The sequence below is a fragment of the Plecotus auritus genome, assembly GCF_963455305.1.
Source record: "Plecotus auritus genome assembly, chromosome: X".
Classification (NCBI taxonomy): Eukaryota; Metazoa; Chordata; class Mammalia; order Chiroptera; family Vespertilionidae; genus Plecotus; species Plecotus auritus.
This window is the reverse complement of record NC_137784.1, coordinates 56,401,294-56,418,460: the sequence shown is the minus strand read 5'-3', so window position 1 is coordinate 56,418,460 and position 17,167 is coordinate 56,401,294. Positions and strand designations below refer to the sequence as shown.

General features: G+C 41.2%; 1 protein-coding gene across 5 annotated transcripts in view; it reads right to left on the bottom strand.

The window, feature by feature from the left end:
* TAF1 (TATA-box binding protein associated factor 1) overlaps positions 1-17,167 on the bottom strand; it is an 88,970-nt gene that overhangs the window by 59,460 nt on the left and 12,343 nt on the right. For all 5 annotated transcript variants that reach the window (XM_080652399.1, XM_080652401.1, XM_080652397.1 and 2 more), the window contains exons 15-24: positions 15,188-15,388; positions 14,885-15,026; positions 14,096-14,226; positions 13,326-13,406; positions 6,537-6,686; positions 6,246-6,365; positions 5,791-5,966; positions 4,779-4,957; positions 3,356-3,569; positions 2,037-2,202 (exon numbers count right to left, since the gene is read on the bottom strand). In XM_080652399.1, coding sequence (XP_080508525.1) covers positions 2,037-2,202; positions 3,356-3,569; positions 4,779-4,957; positions 5,791-5,966; positions 6,246-6,365; positions 6,537-6,686; positions 13,326-13,406; positions 14,096-14,226; positions 14,885-15,026; positions 15,188-15,388 — 1,560 coding nt within the window. The remainder of the gene's footprint in view (positions 1-2,036; positions 2,203-3,355; positions 3,570-4,778; positions 4,958-5,790; positions 5,967-6,245; positions 6,366-6,536; positions 6,687-13,325; positions 13,407-14,095; positions 14,227-14,884; positions 15,027-15,187; positions 15,389-17,167) is intronic.

Here is a 17,167-nt window from a genome sequence, read left to right as displayed (position 1 = left end):
AGGGCAGAAGGTGGGGTGGGAACCGGGTGGAGGGGAGCTATGGGGGGGAAAAGGAGAAACAATTGTAATAATCTGAATAAAGATTTATTTAAAAAAATAAATAAATAAATAAATAAATAAAAATAAAATAAATAAATAAATAAATAAATAAATAAATAAATAAATAAATAAAAGCAGCAAGAGAAAAACAGTTAGTTACCTACAAGGGAGCACCCATATGATTGTCAGCTGATTTCTCAACAGAAACTATGCAAGCCAGACGGGAATGGCAAGAAATATTCAAAGTGATGAATAGCAAGGACCTACAACCAAGATCACTCTACCCAACAAAGCTATCATTCAGAATTGAAGGTCAGATAAAGAGCTTCACAGATAAGAAAAAGCTAAAGGAGTTCATCACCACCAAACCAGTATTATATGAAATGCTGAAAGGTAATTCTTTAAGAAGTGGAAGAAGAAGAAAAAGGTAAAGATAAAAATTATGAACAAATATATATGTATCAACAAGTGAATCTAAAAATCAAGTGAATAAAAAATCTGAAGAACAGAATAAACTGGTGAACAGAAGAGAATCAGGGGCATAGAAAGGGAATGGACTGACAATCCTCGGGGGGGAAAGGGGTGTGGGGGAAGAGACTGGACAAAAATCATACACCTATGGATGAGGACAGTGCGGGGGAGGTAAGGGCAGAGGGTGGGGTGGGAACCGGGTGGAGGGGAGACATGGAGTGAAAAAAGAGGAACAATTATAATAATCTGAACAATAAAGATTAAATTTTAAAAAAATACAAGGCAAGAGAGAAACAAAGGCAGGATCAGAACTTTGGTTTGAAAAGAACTGTTAAAACACCTTCAACCAGAGGCATTGGACAAAAGTGCGTATGTATGGAAAAGGCACATTAAAAAAATACACAGAAAGAACATTTCTTTGAAACTCAAAGAAAACAGAGAGGATTTCCACTCCCAATTTAAATTGTAAACTATGAAAATAGTAAATGTATAGAAGAAAGGCTGTTGGAAGCCCAAGGCTGCACTTGGCAACACAGGCAGCCAGCATGGGCATATTCCCATCTGTTTTGCAATTGACCACATGTTCATCTGTGAAATGGGGTCAATGCTATATCATATTTACATAAGATCACATACATTAAAATACTTTAATGACCTCATGTAAACAGCAGTTTAAATTTGTTGAAAATTTCATAGTTTATAAAGTGCTTCCCATGTATTATATCACTTACTACAACAACACTGTGAGATAGGTATTTTATAGAAGAGAAAACAGGTTTGAAAAGGTTAAGGTTACAGAGCTATTAGATGGCAACCAGACTTGAATCTAGATCTTCTGTTTGCAAGTCCATGGTTCTTTCCACTGTACCACAGTTGCCTCATTTTATGGTAAATATTACAATTAAACTGCATACAAATATATGGAATCCTACCTAAGTTATGCAAAGCAACATGTATTTTATATTTATTTCTGTTGCTTCTTGTAATATATACAATTTAAAAACAAGATGTGTGTGTAAATGCTCATATGTACATAAATATACATGTTAAAAAATCTTGCCCTAGCCAGTTTGGCTCAGTGGATAGAGCGTTGGCCTGCGGACTGAAGAGTCCCCGGTTCGATTCCCAGTCAAGGGCACATGCCCGGGTTGCAGGCTCAATCCCCGGTAGGGTCAGGCAGGAGGCAGCCAATTGATGGTTCTCTCTCATCATTGACGTTTCTCTCTCTCTCCCTCTCTGAAATCAATAAAAATATATTTTTAAGAAATCCACCAAACCTATTTCAACTCCTGGAAAATATTTCCAATGGATGAGGTATTAAATGACACCAAATGGCACTAGATTAGGTCTGGTGGTATTGGTACCAGTCATACTAGTACTGAAAACACCCAAGTAGCCATGTCAATTCAGACTAGCTTTTGACAATACTGCCCTCATCCCCAATAAGGGAGGATCCAAAAGCTAGGGGGGAAAGTATGCTTTCTTTCTTTGCTTTGTTAATTATGAACATACCACATTATACTTACTTTTAGGTCAGGACGCTCCTTCAACTTTTTTGGCTTTTTCTCAGGAGGACCCTTAAGCTTCTCCTTCTCCTGGTTCCGCTTAAGCCGCCTCAGCTGCTCTTGAATCCTCCGCCGTTCTTTTCGCATCTCTTCTCGATGCTGTTCATCAAAAAGGGCAAATTTTCGACTAAATAACATGGGGGGAGGTGTAAAAAAAAAATCACAGGACCATAAGCAAACCTAAACCAAGAAAACTGTTCTAATAGCTAAACATCTCCAAACTAAAGTAATCCATCCATCCTATAAAATAAAAGGCTAATATGCAAATAGACCAAACTGCGGAACAACTGAACAACCGGCCGCTATGATGTGCGCTGATCACCAGGAGGCGTGTGCAGAACATGGTGGGCATTGGCCACGGCAGGATGGTGGAGCAGGTGAGTGGAGGCACCAGACCAAGGTGGGGCACTGGTCACTGTCATCGGGGCGAGCCTCTGTGGTTACTGAAAATTCTTTGCTCCCACGGGCCATGATCCTGCCCAGCGTTCACACCTGCTGCTGGTGCCAGCCCCACTCGCACCCACTGCCGGTGCCAGAGCCACCACTCGCACCCGTTGCCGGTGCCCAGTACTGGTCCCGATCACTCAGCACCATCAGCCGGTGCGAGCACCAGCTGCAGGCCCTGATTGCTCCTGAGGGCTTCTCCACCACCCCTGCTCCTGCTCAGCAATCGGGGCAGCAGCCACTGCTGCTCACACCTGCTACTGGCATCAGCCCCAATCGCTCCACGCCATCAGCATGTGTGAGCAGGGCCGGCACCGTTAGCACCGGTGGCAGGAGCAGCACTGCCGGTAGGCAGGGGACCAGGGGCTGCAGTGGGAGGGGTTGGGCCAAGACCCGCCCCTGTCCCTACTGCAGCCTCGTGGACCACAGTTCCTTTTAAGGTGCATGAATTCGTGCACTGGGCCCCTAGTACTAAAATAAAAGAGGTCACCTGGCATTCCCATTTCCCCCACTCATCAGCCTTTCAGTTGCAGAGTGGCACCTCTCTCAGAATGAGAGTAATCCCTAAGATTTCTGCCAGCCAACCAACTAACCAAAATGCAGAGGACTCAGGTAGAACTGAAAATATCTTTGTTTTGTGGCAAATTTGGAATTCTCCCTGTGATTTGGCACTACTCAAAACCAAAGATCTAAAAGGCAAAATGGTTCCCTATTAGTGGACTTCCAGTGGACAACAGTGCAGAATCCTATCACTAAAACTCAAGCACTCACCCTCACTCCCATTCCCCACCATTTATCATTCTTAATCACAGCGGAAAGTGGTGAGATAAACTCACATGAACTCCTCATCTTTTGTGGTCCGTATGCGCACATAGGCATCTATGACAGCTGGCTTTCGGACTGTCTCACAGCGAACATATTCTTTCCCCTCTTCATCTCGAAATGTGCGATAAATCTTGAGACAACGGCCAGTGGCAGAAGAGTTAAGGCTAGTCACAGAGGCTGTATCATCATCTCTATGATTGTTTCCTGCTGCTGCCGAACCTGCTGCTGCAAGGCAGAAAAAGATTTCCACACATTCCCCCTGCCACTCCAATGTCCATTTTCTTGGGGTTGAGAGAAAACCTCAAAGCTCAACATGCCACAAAACTATGGTTCTACAGAAAGTATAAAATTTCCCACCAGCCCCCAAATTGTCCTTTCCTGGCTTCATTTTACCATTGCCAATGTTCCCATTTTTTTTAGTACAAAGTTCTGAAAGGATTTCAATGAACTACATCTTCAGCCTTTATCCTCTCTCAGTATCTACATCCAAGTTTTCAACTGCCTACTTGAAATCCATACTGGGAAGTGTCATGGGGATCTCTAATTCCACACATTACACCTTCCCTTCTTAATACTTCTTTCTTTGATATTTACTACCTTAATCAACGGTACCACCATCTTTCTACCAAGCCTAGAGTGGAATTTTAAGATCACCTTGGTTTTTCTCCTCTTTTCATTCTAGTATCCATATCCCAAACCAGTTCAGGCCTTTATCATCCCCACCCTCAATTTCTGCAGTTGTTTTTTTTTTAATATATTTTATTGATTTTTCACAGAGAGGAAGGAAGAGGGATAGATAGTAAGAAACATCGATGAGAGAGAAACATCGATCAGCTGCCTCTTGCACACCTCCCACTGGGGATGTGCCCACAACCAAGTTACATGCCCTTGACCGGAATCGAACCCGGGACCCTTCAGTCCGCAGGCTGACACTCTATCCACTGAGCCAAACCGGTTTTGGCGATTTCTGCAGTTTTTGATTTGTTATTTTAAACCCTTTTTAGGATCTAAAACTCCTTTGAGAATCTTATGATATTCATGGATCCTCTCCTCAGAAAAGGCACATTTGCACAGATTTTACATGTAACTTCTGAGAGTTCAAGAACAATCCCCCAAATTCATCCATGGTTTCTGTATTAAAAACTCTTACCCTCTAGGATGAATGCCCAGAAAGATCACTTGATGGACATAGCCCTGGCTTGACCAGGCCTGGCACAGACAGAAGCAGTTAATAGATTGGCAGTATTTCTTCAATTGTGTCCTATAGACAAACCTAAAGACCAATTTTCAGTGCTATCTACCTCATCTACAGGCTTTTCTACACTCATCCCCTGCTACTTCTGCCTCTGGTTTTGCCTCAGTTATTAGTCTAAAGTTATTTATACTTTTTCAATCCTTCTCTTTTTTGTCTGTCTGTAAAGCCACTATCCTCACCCAGTAGCATCCTCTGTAGTTCCTTGCGCTCCTGCTCCTCCCGTTCACGTGATAACTGAGAGCTGGTTTTCTTATTCTGCAACATGTTCTCAATATTCTTTCCCATTTCTTCAAAGTCACTGTCTTCAGCTGAGCTGCTATCTGTATCAGTTGATAAGACTTCAGTTGATGACAAAACCCTAAAAAGAGAAAAAAATGTTAAAGACAAGGGAAAATATGAAAGTGTAGAAAGAGCTGAACATATACGGTTTAGGCAAGAGTAGTAAATTGGAAAATCAACTTTAAAAATGAATACTCAATATCCACTAATTTATGGGACCCTACCAAAAAAGCTTTACAAAATTTTCCTAGCCTGGCCAGTGTGGTTCAGTGGTTGAGCACTGACCCATGAACCAAGAAATCGCTGGTTCAATTCCCTGTCAGGGCACATTGCCCAGGTTGTGGGCTCAATCTCCAGTAGGGGGTGTGCAGGAGGCAGTCAATTGATGATGTTTCTCTATCATTGATGTTGTGTCTCTCTATCCCTCTCCCTTCCTCTAAAAATCAATAAAAACATTTAAAAAAATTTTTCCTAGACATTTAGTCAATAAGGCAAGTTTGAAATATGAAGTAGTACAGCATTTCATATTCAGAATTCCTGGAGAAAGCCTGAGAAATAAATTAGCACACTGCCCATTTTTAATAGGGCATTACCATCCTCTCACCAGTAAGCCTTCAGACAGAAACACACCTGTCCCCTATTACCATTGTGGTGCCTGCCAGATCCAAGTAGACCACCAAAGTTGCCATGGAACCAAAGCTCAAACCTAGTATGTCTTGCTATTCAAAATCTTTGCCAAGTTGTTTTGAAGGAAGTACTCTAGCAGTATTATGAACAGATACCATATTGAAATCTCAGACACCTGACTACCTAAGTCACATTATTAAGTGACCTCCTATTCATTATAAAATAGTGTCTAGGACCTCACCCCCTCTCCCAGCTTGGATTTTCTGCAGCACTAAAACAACATACTTGTTCTGTAGGTCAAAGATGCGTTGACATTCCTCTTTGTAACGTTCTTGATGCTCAGCCACAGAAAACCTTGATCCACGGGCAAATTTACTCATTGGTCCTTCCCCAGAGCGGGCCTGTTCTGTTGACATTGTGCGCACCACATCAATCACTTCCCAGCGGGACAACTTTTTAATCTACAGGAGATATACACACACACACATACACATACAAATCATTTGGAGATCTCATAGAATAAATCAAGGCACAGTGAGAGAGGTAGACAAAAAAATTTACCCAAAGTAGGTTAAACAGAAAGTTCTGGGAAAGTTAATTCCTGAAAAAAGTATCCAAGATCCAGTTGGCTATAAGCTACCCTACAAAATTCTTCAGGTTGTTCCTTACATCTGCCTCCTAGCTTCTCCCTCTTTATACAAAGCCCCTAGGAGCATTCAAGTTTCCTCTTCCACACCCACCTCTTCCTCAGGCACGCCAAATTTACGTAGAAGTTGCTTGGCATTTTTCAGAGAGAGGCGACGGAGGTCTGCATCTGTTCCTGTCACTGTTTTCTTCACTGGCTGAGGCTCTTTATCATCCTACCTCAAAAACAAAACAGGTAATCGCAGTAAGTTTAACTCCTTATAATAGGATCTAAGTTCATCCTGTCAACATAATTGCTTTCCAGATCCTCCATCCCATTCATCTCCACTATTTAACCTCCATTTCTTTCTCCCCTAATTTTCGCCTTCTAGAAATTCAAGTCTCACCTTCTGTTGTGTTGGTTTGTTTGGAATCTTCACATAGGAAAATCCTTCACCACACCCTGTGGGATCTGCCACGCCAGTAACCTCCAAGAGACACTTGCCCTTCATGGCTGCAATGAAAGCCCTTGTGGTGTTCCAAGGAGCAGTGCGAACCTGAGGTATAGAAAAAGATCCTAAAGGCTACAGGAACTTCTGCTCTATGTCTAACCATACTTAGATGGTTGGAATGATTACAACCAATGTACAATTTGATGCTTTCTTAAACTGTCAACGAAGTACAATAGTTACATAAAGCTACCCAGTACTCAGCTTTTTCTTCTTTCCTATGGTACTTAAATTGTGTTATTAAATAGAGGTCAAGATCTCAAATAGTGTGAGGAGAAATATGTGGAACAGCGATACCCTTTAGCACCATATGTCTTGGGCTTAACTGAGAGTTTTCAGACACTGTTGTCCACACCCCTTCGTGATGTACAAAGAGGTAAGTTAGATTGGTGATTTTGATTGTCCAATTGCTCAAATGGCTTTAGAATGACCTATATAATCTCATAATCAATTGATAAGCATGCTTTACAAAGCACCAGCCCTAACCCCAGCAGCACTAAACCAAAGTCCATTCCATCTCTGCCACTGTTTTGGTCAAAAAGGCCTGTCCTTGCCCTAGCCCAGGGGTGGGCAAACTTTTTGACTCGAGGGCCACAATGGGTTCTTAAACTGGACTGGAGGGCCGGAACAAAAGCATGGATGGAGTGTTTGTGTGAACTAATATAAATTCAAAGTAAAGGAGTGGAGGGGAGAGCAAGAGAACCCTCCGCTCTTTCAGCTCCGCGGGCCGGATAGAACAGCCAAACGGGCCGCATCCGGCGCGCGGGCCGTAGTTTGCCCACAGCTGCCCTAGCCAGTTTGGCTCAGTGGATAGTGTTGGACTACGGACTGAAGGGTCCCGGGTTCAATTCTGGTCAAGGGCACATGCCCTGGTTGTGCGCTCAATGCCTAGTAGGGAGCATGAAGGAGGCAGCCAATCAATGATTCTCTCATCACTGATGTTTCTCTCTCTCCCCCTCTCCCTTCCTCTCTGAAATCAATAAAAATATATTTTTAAAAAGGAAGCCTGTCCTCTCCTGGGACTCTAAATATTGTTTACCAACCCAACAAAATAATCGAGGAATTAAGACAAGTGGAATGTGCTTATCTAGAGGTCAGTCAGAGTACATGATTAGCTGGAAAGTGACCAATTTATTCAATATTCAATCTTGAAGGCCATGCAATAGAATCCTTAATTTCTGAAATTCTTAGACATCCAGTCATTTTTCACTCCAGCCTCAAAGGAATTGTACATCAATGCTTCTTTATTCATTGAATCACCTCATCTATAATCATTCCCTCAGTTATTGATTGAATGAGTATCTACCACATGCCAGCAGTATTTTTTCATGGACCTCATATTAGTGAGAGAAAGTCAACCAACCAAATTCAACATTGCATGATCAGAGCTATGATAGGAGAGAAAAGTATTATCCTATATAATAAAAGCCTAATATGTTGAGTCCAGCTGACCGGTCGGCCATTCAACCAATCAAAGCGTAATATGCTAATGATATGCTAAGGTCACTCAACTACTTGCTATGATGTGCACTGACCACCAGGGGGCAGACTGTCCGCGGGTCAACCAGTCACTATGACATGCACTGACCAACAGGGGGCAGACACTCCAACTGGTAGGTTAGCTCCGGCCGATCCGGACTGAATGAGACTGGCTGGACACACCCATGGTCCCTCCCTGGCTGGACAACCTCATGCGACCCTCCCCGGCCTCGATTGTGCACCTGTGGGGTCCCTTGGCCTGGCCTGCGCCCTCTCACAATCCGGAACCCCTCAGGGGATGTCGGAGAGCCGGTTTCCGCCCGATCCTGCAGGCCAGGCCGAGGGACCCCACTGATGCACGAACTCGTGCACCAGGCCTCTAGTATGTATATCAAGAAGGGAAGGTTGATGATCTAATCTAAATGAAGGGTGAGAAACAGGGCAAGAGTTAGTCAAAGCTTCCAAGAGAATGTAACTTGTATATGAGGTCAAATGGTAGAAGAGTGGAGAGAAAAATATCCTAGGCAGAGGCAATAGTAGTTACAAAAACCTGGAAGCCAAGAAAGAAATTTAGGGAAATGATTGAGTTTTAGTATGTTTGCAGCTTAGAGTACAAGATGGGCAATATTATAGGAGATGAGAGGAGGTTAGAGTTATGTACACAGCACAAGTCACATAGATCTTTGTAAATCATGTTAAGGACTTCTTCCTGAAAGAAAAAAGGCCCCAAAGGATGTCTTTGGACAAGAAAGCAATATGATGAAATTTTTGTTTTAAAAGATTATTCAACTTTTTAACAAATGTGCTAGATTTATTGGACATGCATTTACATGCAAAAAAGAACCTTAATCTATCCCATGTACCCTACCTACACAAAAATTAATTCAAACGTTAAGATATAAAACTTTTAGAAGAAAACGTAAGAAAAATCTGTATGATCTTTCTCAGATATAACACCAAACAAATGAGCAACAGAGGAAAAGACAGACAAATTGGACTTCTGCTCTTTCTAAGACACTGTTAAGACAATTAAAAGAGCTACAGGCCCTTTCCAGGTAGCTCAGTTGGTTAGAGCATTGTCCCAATACACCAAGGTTGTGGGTTCTACCTCCAGTCAGGACATATACAAGAATCAACCAATGAATACATAAATAAGTAGACAAATAAATCCATGTTTCTCTCTCGTGCTCTCAAATCAATAAATTTTTTTTAAAATTTAAAGAACGAACGAAAACCAGGAGAAAATCTTTGTAATTCACATACCTGAGAAAGGACTCAGAGCTAGAATACATAAAGAACTTTCAAAACTCGATAATAAAACAAGCAACTAATTAAAAATAAAAATGGGCCCTAGCCATTTTGGCTCAGTGGATAGAGCATCAGCCTGTGGACCAAAGTGTCCAGGGTTCAATTCCAGTCAAGGGCATGTACCTTGGTTGCAGGCTCCTCCCCAGCCCGGGCCCTGGTCAGGGCGTGTGCAGGAGGCAACCAATGGATGTGTCTCTCTCACATCCATGTTTCTCTCTGTCTCTTCTCCCTTCCATTCTCTTTAAAAATCAATGGAAAAAATATCCTTGGGTGAGGATTAAAAAATAAAAAAAAATGGGCTAAAGAGATGAAAAAACATTTGACCAAAGAAGATATCTGGATGATAAATAAGCACATGAAAAGAATCTCAACATCCATCCTTTGCCATTAGAGAAATACAAATTAAAACCACAATGAGAAACCATTTCACAATTTCTAGGAGGGACATAAAAAAACACAGAAAATAACAAGTGTTGACAAAAATGTGAAGAAATTGCAACTCTCACACAGAGGTGGCAGGAATGTAAAATGGTGCAGCCACTTTGGAAAATAGTTTGGCAGTTCTTGCAAAAGTTAAAGATAGAATTACCATGATACAGCAATTCCACAAGCAAAAACAATACATATCCACACAAAGATTTATACATGAATATCAAAGCAGCTTTATTCATGATAGTCAAAAACTGGGAACAACCAAAATGTCCTTCCATGAATTATTAAACAAAGTATGGTACATCCACCCAGCCAGAGTGGCTCAGTGGTTGAACATCAACCAATGAACCAGGAGGTCACAGTTCGATTCCCAGTCGGGGCACATGCCTGGGTTGCGGGCTCGATCCACAGTGTGGGAAGGAGACAGCCAATCAATGATTCGCTCTCATAATTGACGTTTCTAGCTCTCTCTGTGTCCCTTCCTCTATGAAATCAATAAAAACATTTTTTTTAAATGAACCAGCCCTAGCCAGTTTAGCTCAGTGGCTTGTGGGCTGAAGAGTCCCGGGTACAATTCCAATCAAGGGCACGTGCAGGAGGCAACCAATCGATGCGTTTCTCTCACATCGATTATTTCTGGCTTTCCCTCTTTCTTTCACTCTCTAAAAATCAATGAAAAAATATCCCTGGGTGAGGTTTAAAAACAAAAATAATCAAAGACCTAAACCTAAGAACTAAAAGCATAAAACTCTTAAAAAAGAAAACAAGGAGCCCTAACCGGTTTGGCTCAGTGGATAGAGCGTCGGCCTGCGGACTGAAGGGTCCCAGGTTCGATTCCGGTAGGGGGCCTGTGCCTTGGTTGTGGGCACATCACCAGTAGAGGATGTGCAGGAGGCAGCTGATCGATATTTCTCTCTCATCGATGTTTCTGACTCTCTATCCCTCTCCCTTCCTCTCTGTAAAAAATCAATAAAATATATTAAAAAAAAAAAAAAGAGCCCTGACTGGTTTGGCTCAGTGGATAGAGCGTCGATCTGCGGACTGAAAGGCCCCAGGTTCGATTCCGGTCAAGGGCATGTACCTTGGTTGAGGGTACATCCCCAGTGGGGGGTGTGCAGGAGGCGGCTGATCGATGTTTCTCTCTCATCGATGTTTCTAACTCTCTATCCCTCTCCCTTCCTCTCTGTAAAAAATCAATAAAATATTTAATAAAAAAAAAAAAAGAAAACGGAGAATATTTCATGACACTGCATTTGGCAATGATTTCTTGGATGTTGAATAAAAATAAAATTAGATAAATTTGACTATTGAAATTAAAAACATCTCTGCATCAAAGGACACAACAGAGTGAAAAGGCAACCTACAGAATGAAAGAAATTATTTGTATATCACATCTAATGCAAGGTTAACATCCAGGAACATATAAAGAACTCCTAGTCCTGGCTCGTGTGGCTCAGTTGGTGGGAGCGTCACCCATACACCGAAAGGTCACGGTTCAATTACTGATCAGGGCACATACCCAGGTTGTGAGATTGACTCCCAGTGTAGGCGGGTATGGGAGACGACCAATCAATGTTTTTTTCTCTCTCTCTCTCCACACTGGCACTCTCTCTAAAGATCAATTTTTAAAAAAAACAAAACTACACTCAACAAAAAAAAACAAACAACCCAATTAAAAACTGGGCAAAGGACGTGAATAGACACTTTTCAAAAGACATACAAAAGGCCAACAAGCACATGAAAAGATGCTCAACATCACTATTTATTAGAAAAATGTAAATCAAAACCCCAATGAGGCAGCTAGCAGGGGTCAGTGGTTGAGCATTGACCTATGTACCAGGAAATCTAGGTTTGATCCCCAATCAGGGCATATGCCCAGGTTGTGTCCTCGATCCCCAATGTGGGGCATACAGGAGGCAGCCAATCAATGATTCTCTCTCATCACTGATATTTCTCTCTCTCCGTTCCTCTCTGAAATCAATAAAAATATATTTTAAAAAAACCAATGAGATACCATCTCACAACCATTAGAATGGCTACTATAAAAAAAAGACAGCAACAAGTGCTGGCAAAAGTGTGAAATAACTGCAAGTCTTACATATTATTGATAGGAATGTACAATGGCGCAGCTGCTTTGAAAAACAGTATGGATGTTCCTCAAAAAACTAAAAATAGAACTACCATATGATCCAGTAAGCCCACTTCTGGGTATATATGCAAAAGAATTGAAAGCAGGTTTTGAACAGATATTTGCACGCCCATGTTCATAGCAGAACTATTCACAATATCCAAGAGATGGAAACACCTGTCCATCAATGGATGAATAAAGAAACAAAATGTAGCATGTATGTCAATATATACAATGAAATATTTAGCCTTAAAAAGAAAGAAAATTCTGATATAGACAAATCTTGAGGATATTATGCTACAGGAAATACACAGTCACATAAAAACCAAAACTGTATGATTCCACTTACGTGAAGTACACCTAAAGTGGTAACATTCATAGAGACAGAAAGTACAATGGTAGTTGCCAGGGGCTAGAGAAGGGAGGACTGGGAAGTTCTTGTTTAATGAATACTAGAGTTTCCGTTTTACAAGATGAAGAGTTCACCCTGGCCAGTTTGGCTCAGTTAGTTGGGCATTATCCCATGTACCAGGAGGTTGCCGGTTTCATTCCAGGTCAAGGGCACATGCCCTGGTTGTGGCCTGGATTCCCGGTAGGGAGTGCGCAGGAGGCAGATGATTGATGTGCTCTCACATCAATTGTTTCTCTCCCCCTTCCTCTCTCTCTCAAAATCTAAATTATTCTTTTAAAAAAATGAAAGAGTTCTGGAGATTGGTTGTACAACAATGTAAATGTACTAACACTACTGAACTGTATACACTTAGATTAAGATCGTAAATTTTATATAACGTATATTTTAACACAATTAAGAAAGGAAAGGATGTATACTATATGATTTCATTTATCTAAAATTCTAGAAAATTAAAACTAATGTATAGTGACAGAAAGCAGATTAATAGTTGTCAGGGTATAAGGAGGGTGGGGAAAAGAGAGAAAAGGATTTCTAAGGGACACTAAGATGAGGATTTCATAGGTATAAACATACATTAAAACATACCAAATAATATACTTTAAATATGTGCTGTTTATTCAATGTCAATCATATCTCAATAAAGCTGTTTTTTAAAAGGATAAATGGGCATCCTAGATGGTTTTACTGAGTGGCTAGAGCGTCAGCCTGTGGACTGAAGAGTCCTGGGTTCGATTCCGGTGAATGGCACATGCCCAGGTTGTGGGCTTGATCCCCAGTAGGGGGCGTGCAGGAGCCAGCTGATCAATGATTCCCTCTCATCACTGATGTTTCTCTCTCCCTCTCCCTTCCTCTCTGAAATCAATAAAAGTATATATTTTTTAAAAAGGATAAATGGGATGTACTAATAAAAATTAGTGTAAAACCATACCTCATCATCAATCTTCATCTGGAAATCTTCCTCATTTTCTTCTTCTGGAGCAAAAAAGGACTTCTCACCATAGCCAGCATCCTGGAAGAGAGGACAAATCCACCCATAAATCAATCAATAAGTTAAAAAACACAAGTTTCACTGACTACCAAGTACAGAATATCAAAGCCAAGTTTGCATACAGAATAGATTTTGTATAGTTTTTGCTGTATCTACCACCATTCTACATTCTTAGGCTATCAGAACATAAAGGAAGCTAAAGAGAAATGCTCATTAACTCAGAGGGACTGAGTTGTACTCTCCCACCTTAGCTAGATCTTTCCTATTTTGGCCTGGTAAGGATACTGTGCTTCTTCCCCCTCTCCCCATTTTATTCATTTATTTAGATTTCAATACTTTGCTTCTTTAAACCACATGTGTAGCACCATCATCTCAGCCCACTTGGAAAGCTGTGGAAAACAACTGAGAAGTACTTTCCCTGCTTATATACCTGTCTTGTAAAGAACAGAGTTTAAAGTTACCACCCAATGGATGAGCAACCATTTTCAAGGCAAAACAATCTGCACTAAGTCCCTCATTAAGCCGTCCCACCAATATTAGCTACACTGTAGTTTTCTCCATAACTGATACACCTCATACAGCTAGAATTTTCAAATAACTGGTAATAATCTAGTAACCATCATTTCTAAACCAGGGAAAATAGTCTTCATCCTCGTCTCTCTGAAAAAACACCCACAAGCATAGGCAGTGCCCAAAAGGAAGATGTTCACCTTCAGTCGCTGCTCTGCAGCTATCATACTGTAATAAGCACAGCACTGTTCTGGAGACACCATAGCTCTGATCTCCTCTTCAGTTGGTAAACGAAAATCAGACTTCAGCACCCACCAATTTGAGTCCATCCCTAGAAAAGATAGAGAGAATAAGACTGTTCTGACTTCCAAAGGCCCTTTTATTGACAGCAACAGGGACAGCAAACCAAGACTGAACCATGAACCAGGCAATGTCCTAGGAGGTACCAGGCATAGCCACAGTTAGCCTGACTAGTCAAGAAAATCCCTACTGCTAGATTTCCTACATTTCACGTAAGACATCCACCGCCCTAGCTGGTTTGGCTCAGTGTTTGGAGCGTCGGCTCACAAACTGAAGGGTCCCAGGTTCAATTCTGGTCAAGGACACATACCTGGGTTGCCAGCTCGATCCCCGGCCCTGGTCAGGGCTCGTGCAGGAGGCAACCAATCGATGTGTCTCTTTCACTTCAATGTTTCTCTCTGTCTCTCCCCCTCCCTTCTACTCTCTCTAAAAATCAATGGAGAAAACATCCTCGGATGAGGATTAACAACAACAACAAAGAGATATACACCAATCACTTTGAATTTCCTAACAGGAAAAATCAAAATGCAATCCCAGCTTCCCTAAGTAAAAGATCTGCTACTTCCTCCTTTTGATGACTATCAATTTCTATCTATTTTATTAGCCGTGTGCTTATCCTTTAACTGAAAGCCCGAATTCCTTTTTTGGAAAGAGGCAGAGAGGACAAATAATCAGTCACAACTGATGACCTGTGCGTTTGAAGTCAGCACAAAGCTTTAGCCTCTTCCGGATACTGCTTTCTGAATGAGAGGGAAAGGCTTTTTTTATATCTTCCATTCGGATTCGCCGTGGCCGATCTGCACTCTTCCAGAAGAGGCGGTAAATAAAAACCTGCCCAACAAACCAAATATTTTATGTGACAAAATAAAGAATAAAAGTTACCAGGGACCCTCCCTCTACTACACCCGTGTTTTGATTTTTCCTGATGTGCCCCCAATACACATACCCTTTTGATGTGTATCCTGATCCCCTCCTTATTCTCTCCTTCTTACCTGGAGAAAATCTCGAATATGTGTATTGGCCCTTTTGGAGTTGGGCCCAGGAACTTCAAACAAGGGGCACTGCTGGCCAACCACAAAGATATCCACTAATTCCCGAATGTAGTAACCTTGCCTTGTCCGAATGATAAGGAAATCAGTTTCTGGCATCTTATGAAGATAAATTGGGGCACGAAAAAGATTGTTCTCAAACGCCTAACAAAAGTAAAAACACAAAAGTTATACATATGTATATGTATATGTATATGTGTATATATATATATATATATATATATATACACACACACACACACACACACACACACTGAGTGGCCAGATTATTATGATCTCTGAACGCATAATAATCTGGCCACTCAGTGTACTTATGTATAAGGGAAAGCTTGCAAATCTTGATATGCCAAGGGACCAGGAGATAGTGACCTCCAGCCTCTGGCTAGTCCTCTGCTTCTTTCTAACTACCCACAATGCAGTTCTTATACATGGAAAAACCTTATTTTAAAATCCCAACTCTGTGGTCAGTCTACACTGAGTGGCCAGATTATTATGCATTCAGAGATCATAATACTCTGGCCACTCAGTGTATACACACACACACACACACAAAGGAAATTTAGTCAACTAATGATAACGGAAAACCACAGTAATTTGCTCTCATCCCCATTATGCCATCCACCCAGCAATATAAACAAATTATAATATGGAACATCGAATGGAATTAGACAGATAATTTCCTCCCACTGGTTATTTTTAAGAACCAAGAGTGGGGAAACTAAAGGATTTGGATTCAAATGACATTGACTGCTCTGCTACTATTCACTGTATGATGTCAGATTAAGTTAATATCTCTGAGCTTAATTTTCCTCATATACAAAACTGAGATATTGAAAAAGCCTAACACCTCACAGGATTGCTATGAAGATTACATATGAAAATCACTTTAAAAACTAACAAGTACTATGCTAGCTACCCTAGACCCTAGCATAGACCCTGACATAATACAGGTGAGATCAAAACATTTATTAAATAAATTTTTTTAAAAACCAACAAAAACAACTAATGAAGTAAAAAGTGTGCTAGAAAAGACATTAAACACATAAGACAAAAACATTTGAGCTTAAGTAGCAGCCAGATGGGGATAACCTGTTACAAAAAGCCTGTGATTTTAAGGAAAGACTTCTCAGAAAACCAGAAAAATGAACAGAAAGATCTTCAATATATAGGTGTGATAAGAAAATTCTAAATGTGAAACGTAGAGAGAAAAAAACTATAGAAGATAAAAAAGTATCTTTAAGAAACTACAAAAGCCACAAATGAAGGGGATGGATTGATTGAAAATCTCAAAAGGAAATTACTAGGCGAGAATGCCAGGTACAATATAAAAACGACTAGAGGCCCAGTGCACGAAAATTCCCAAGGGATCAGGCCTAAGATGGCAGTCAGACATCCCTCTGGCAGCCTGGGAGCCGTTAGTCAGACATCCTTAGTGCTACTGTGGAGGCGGGAGAGGCTCCCACCACCACCATTGCGCTGGCCAGCCATGAGCTGGCTTCTGGCTGAGCGGAGCTCCCCCTGTGGAAGTGCACTGACCACCAGGGGGCAGCTCCTGCATTGAGCGTCTGCCCCCTGTGGTCAGTGCGTGTCATAGCGACTGGTCATTCGCTGTTAGGGTCAATTTGCATATTACCCTTTTATTATATAGGATACTCAAAATATGGTGGGAAATGGACTATAGATGTAAAGGATAAAGAAAAAAAGGCTTTGAAGAGGCTTTAGGAAAATAAGCAATAATAATGAACTCAGTACAAGAGTAGGGCAAGTGTTAAGATTGCTAAGAAAAATGGAGTGGAGAAAAAAAGAAAAGTGCTAGAGATTTCCTCACATGACACTTCCCCTTAATAAAATATGTAAAAGCTAGGTTACCAGAGGGCCTATCTACATCTATCAGGACAAAGAGGGGGTAAAAAAACGCTTCAC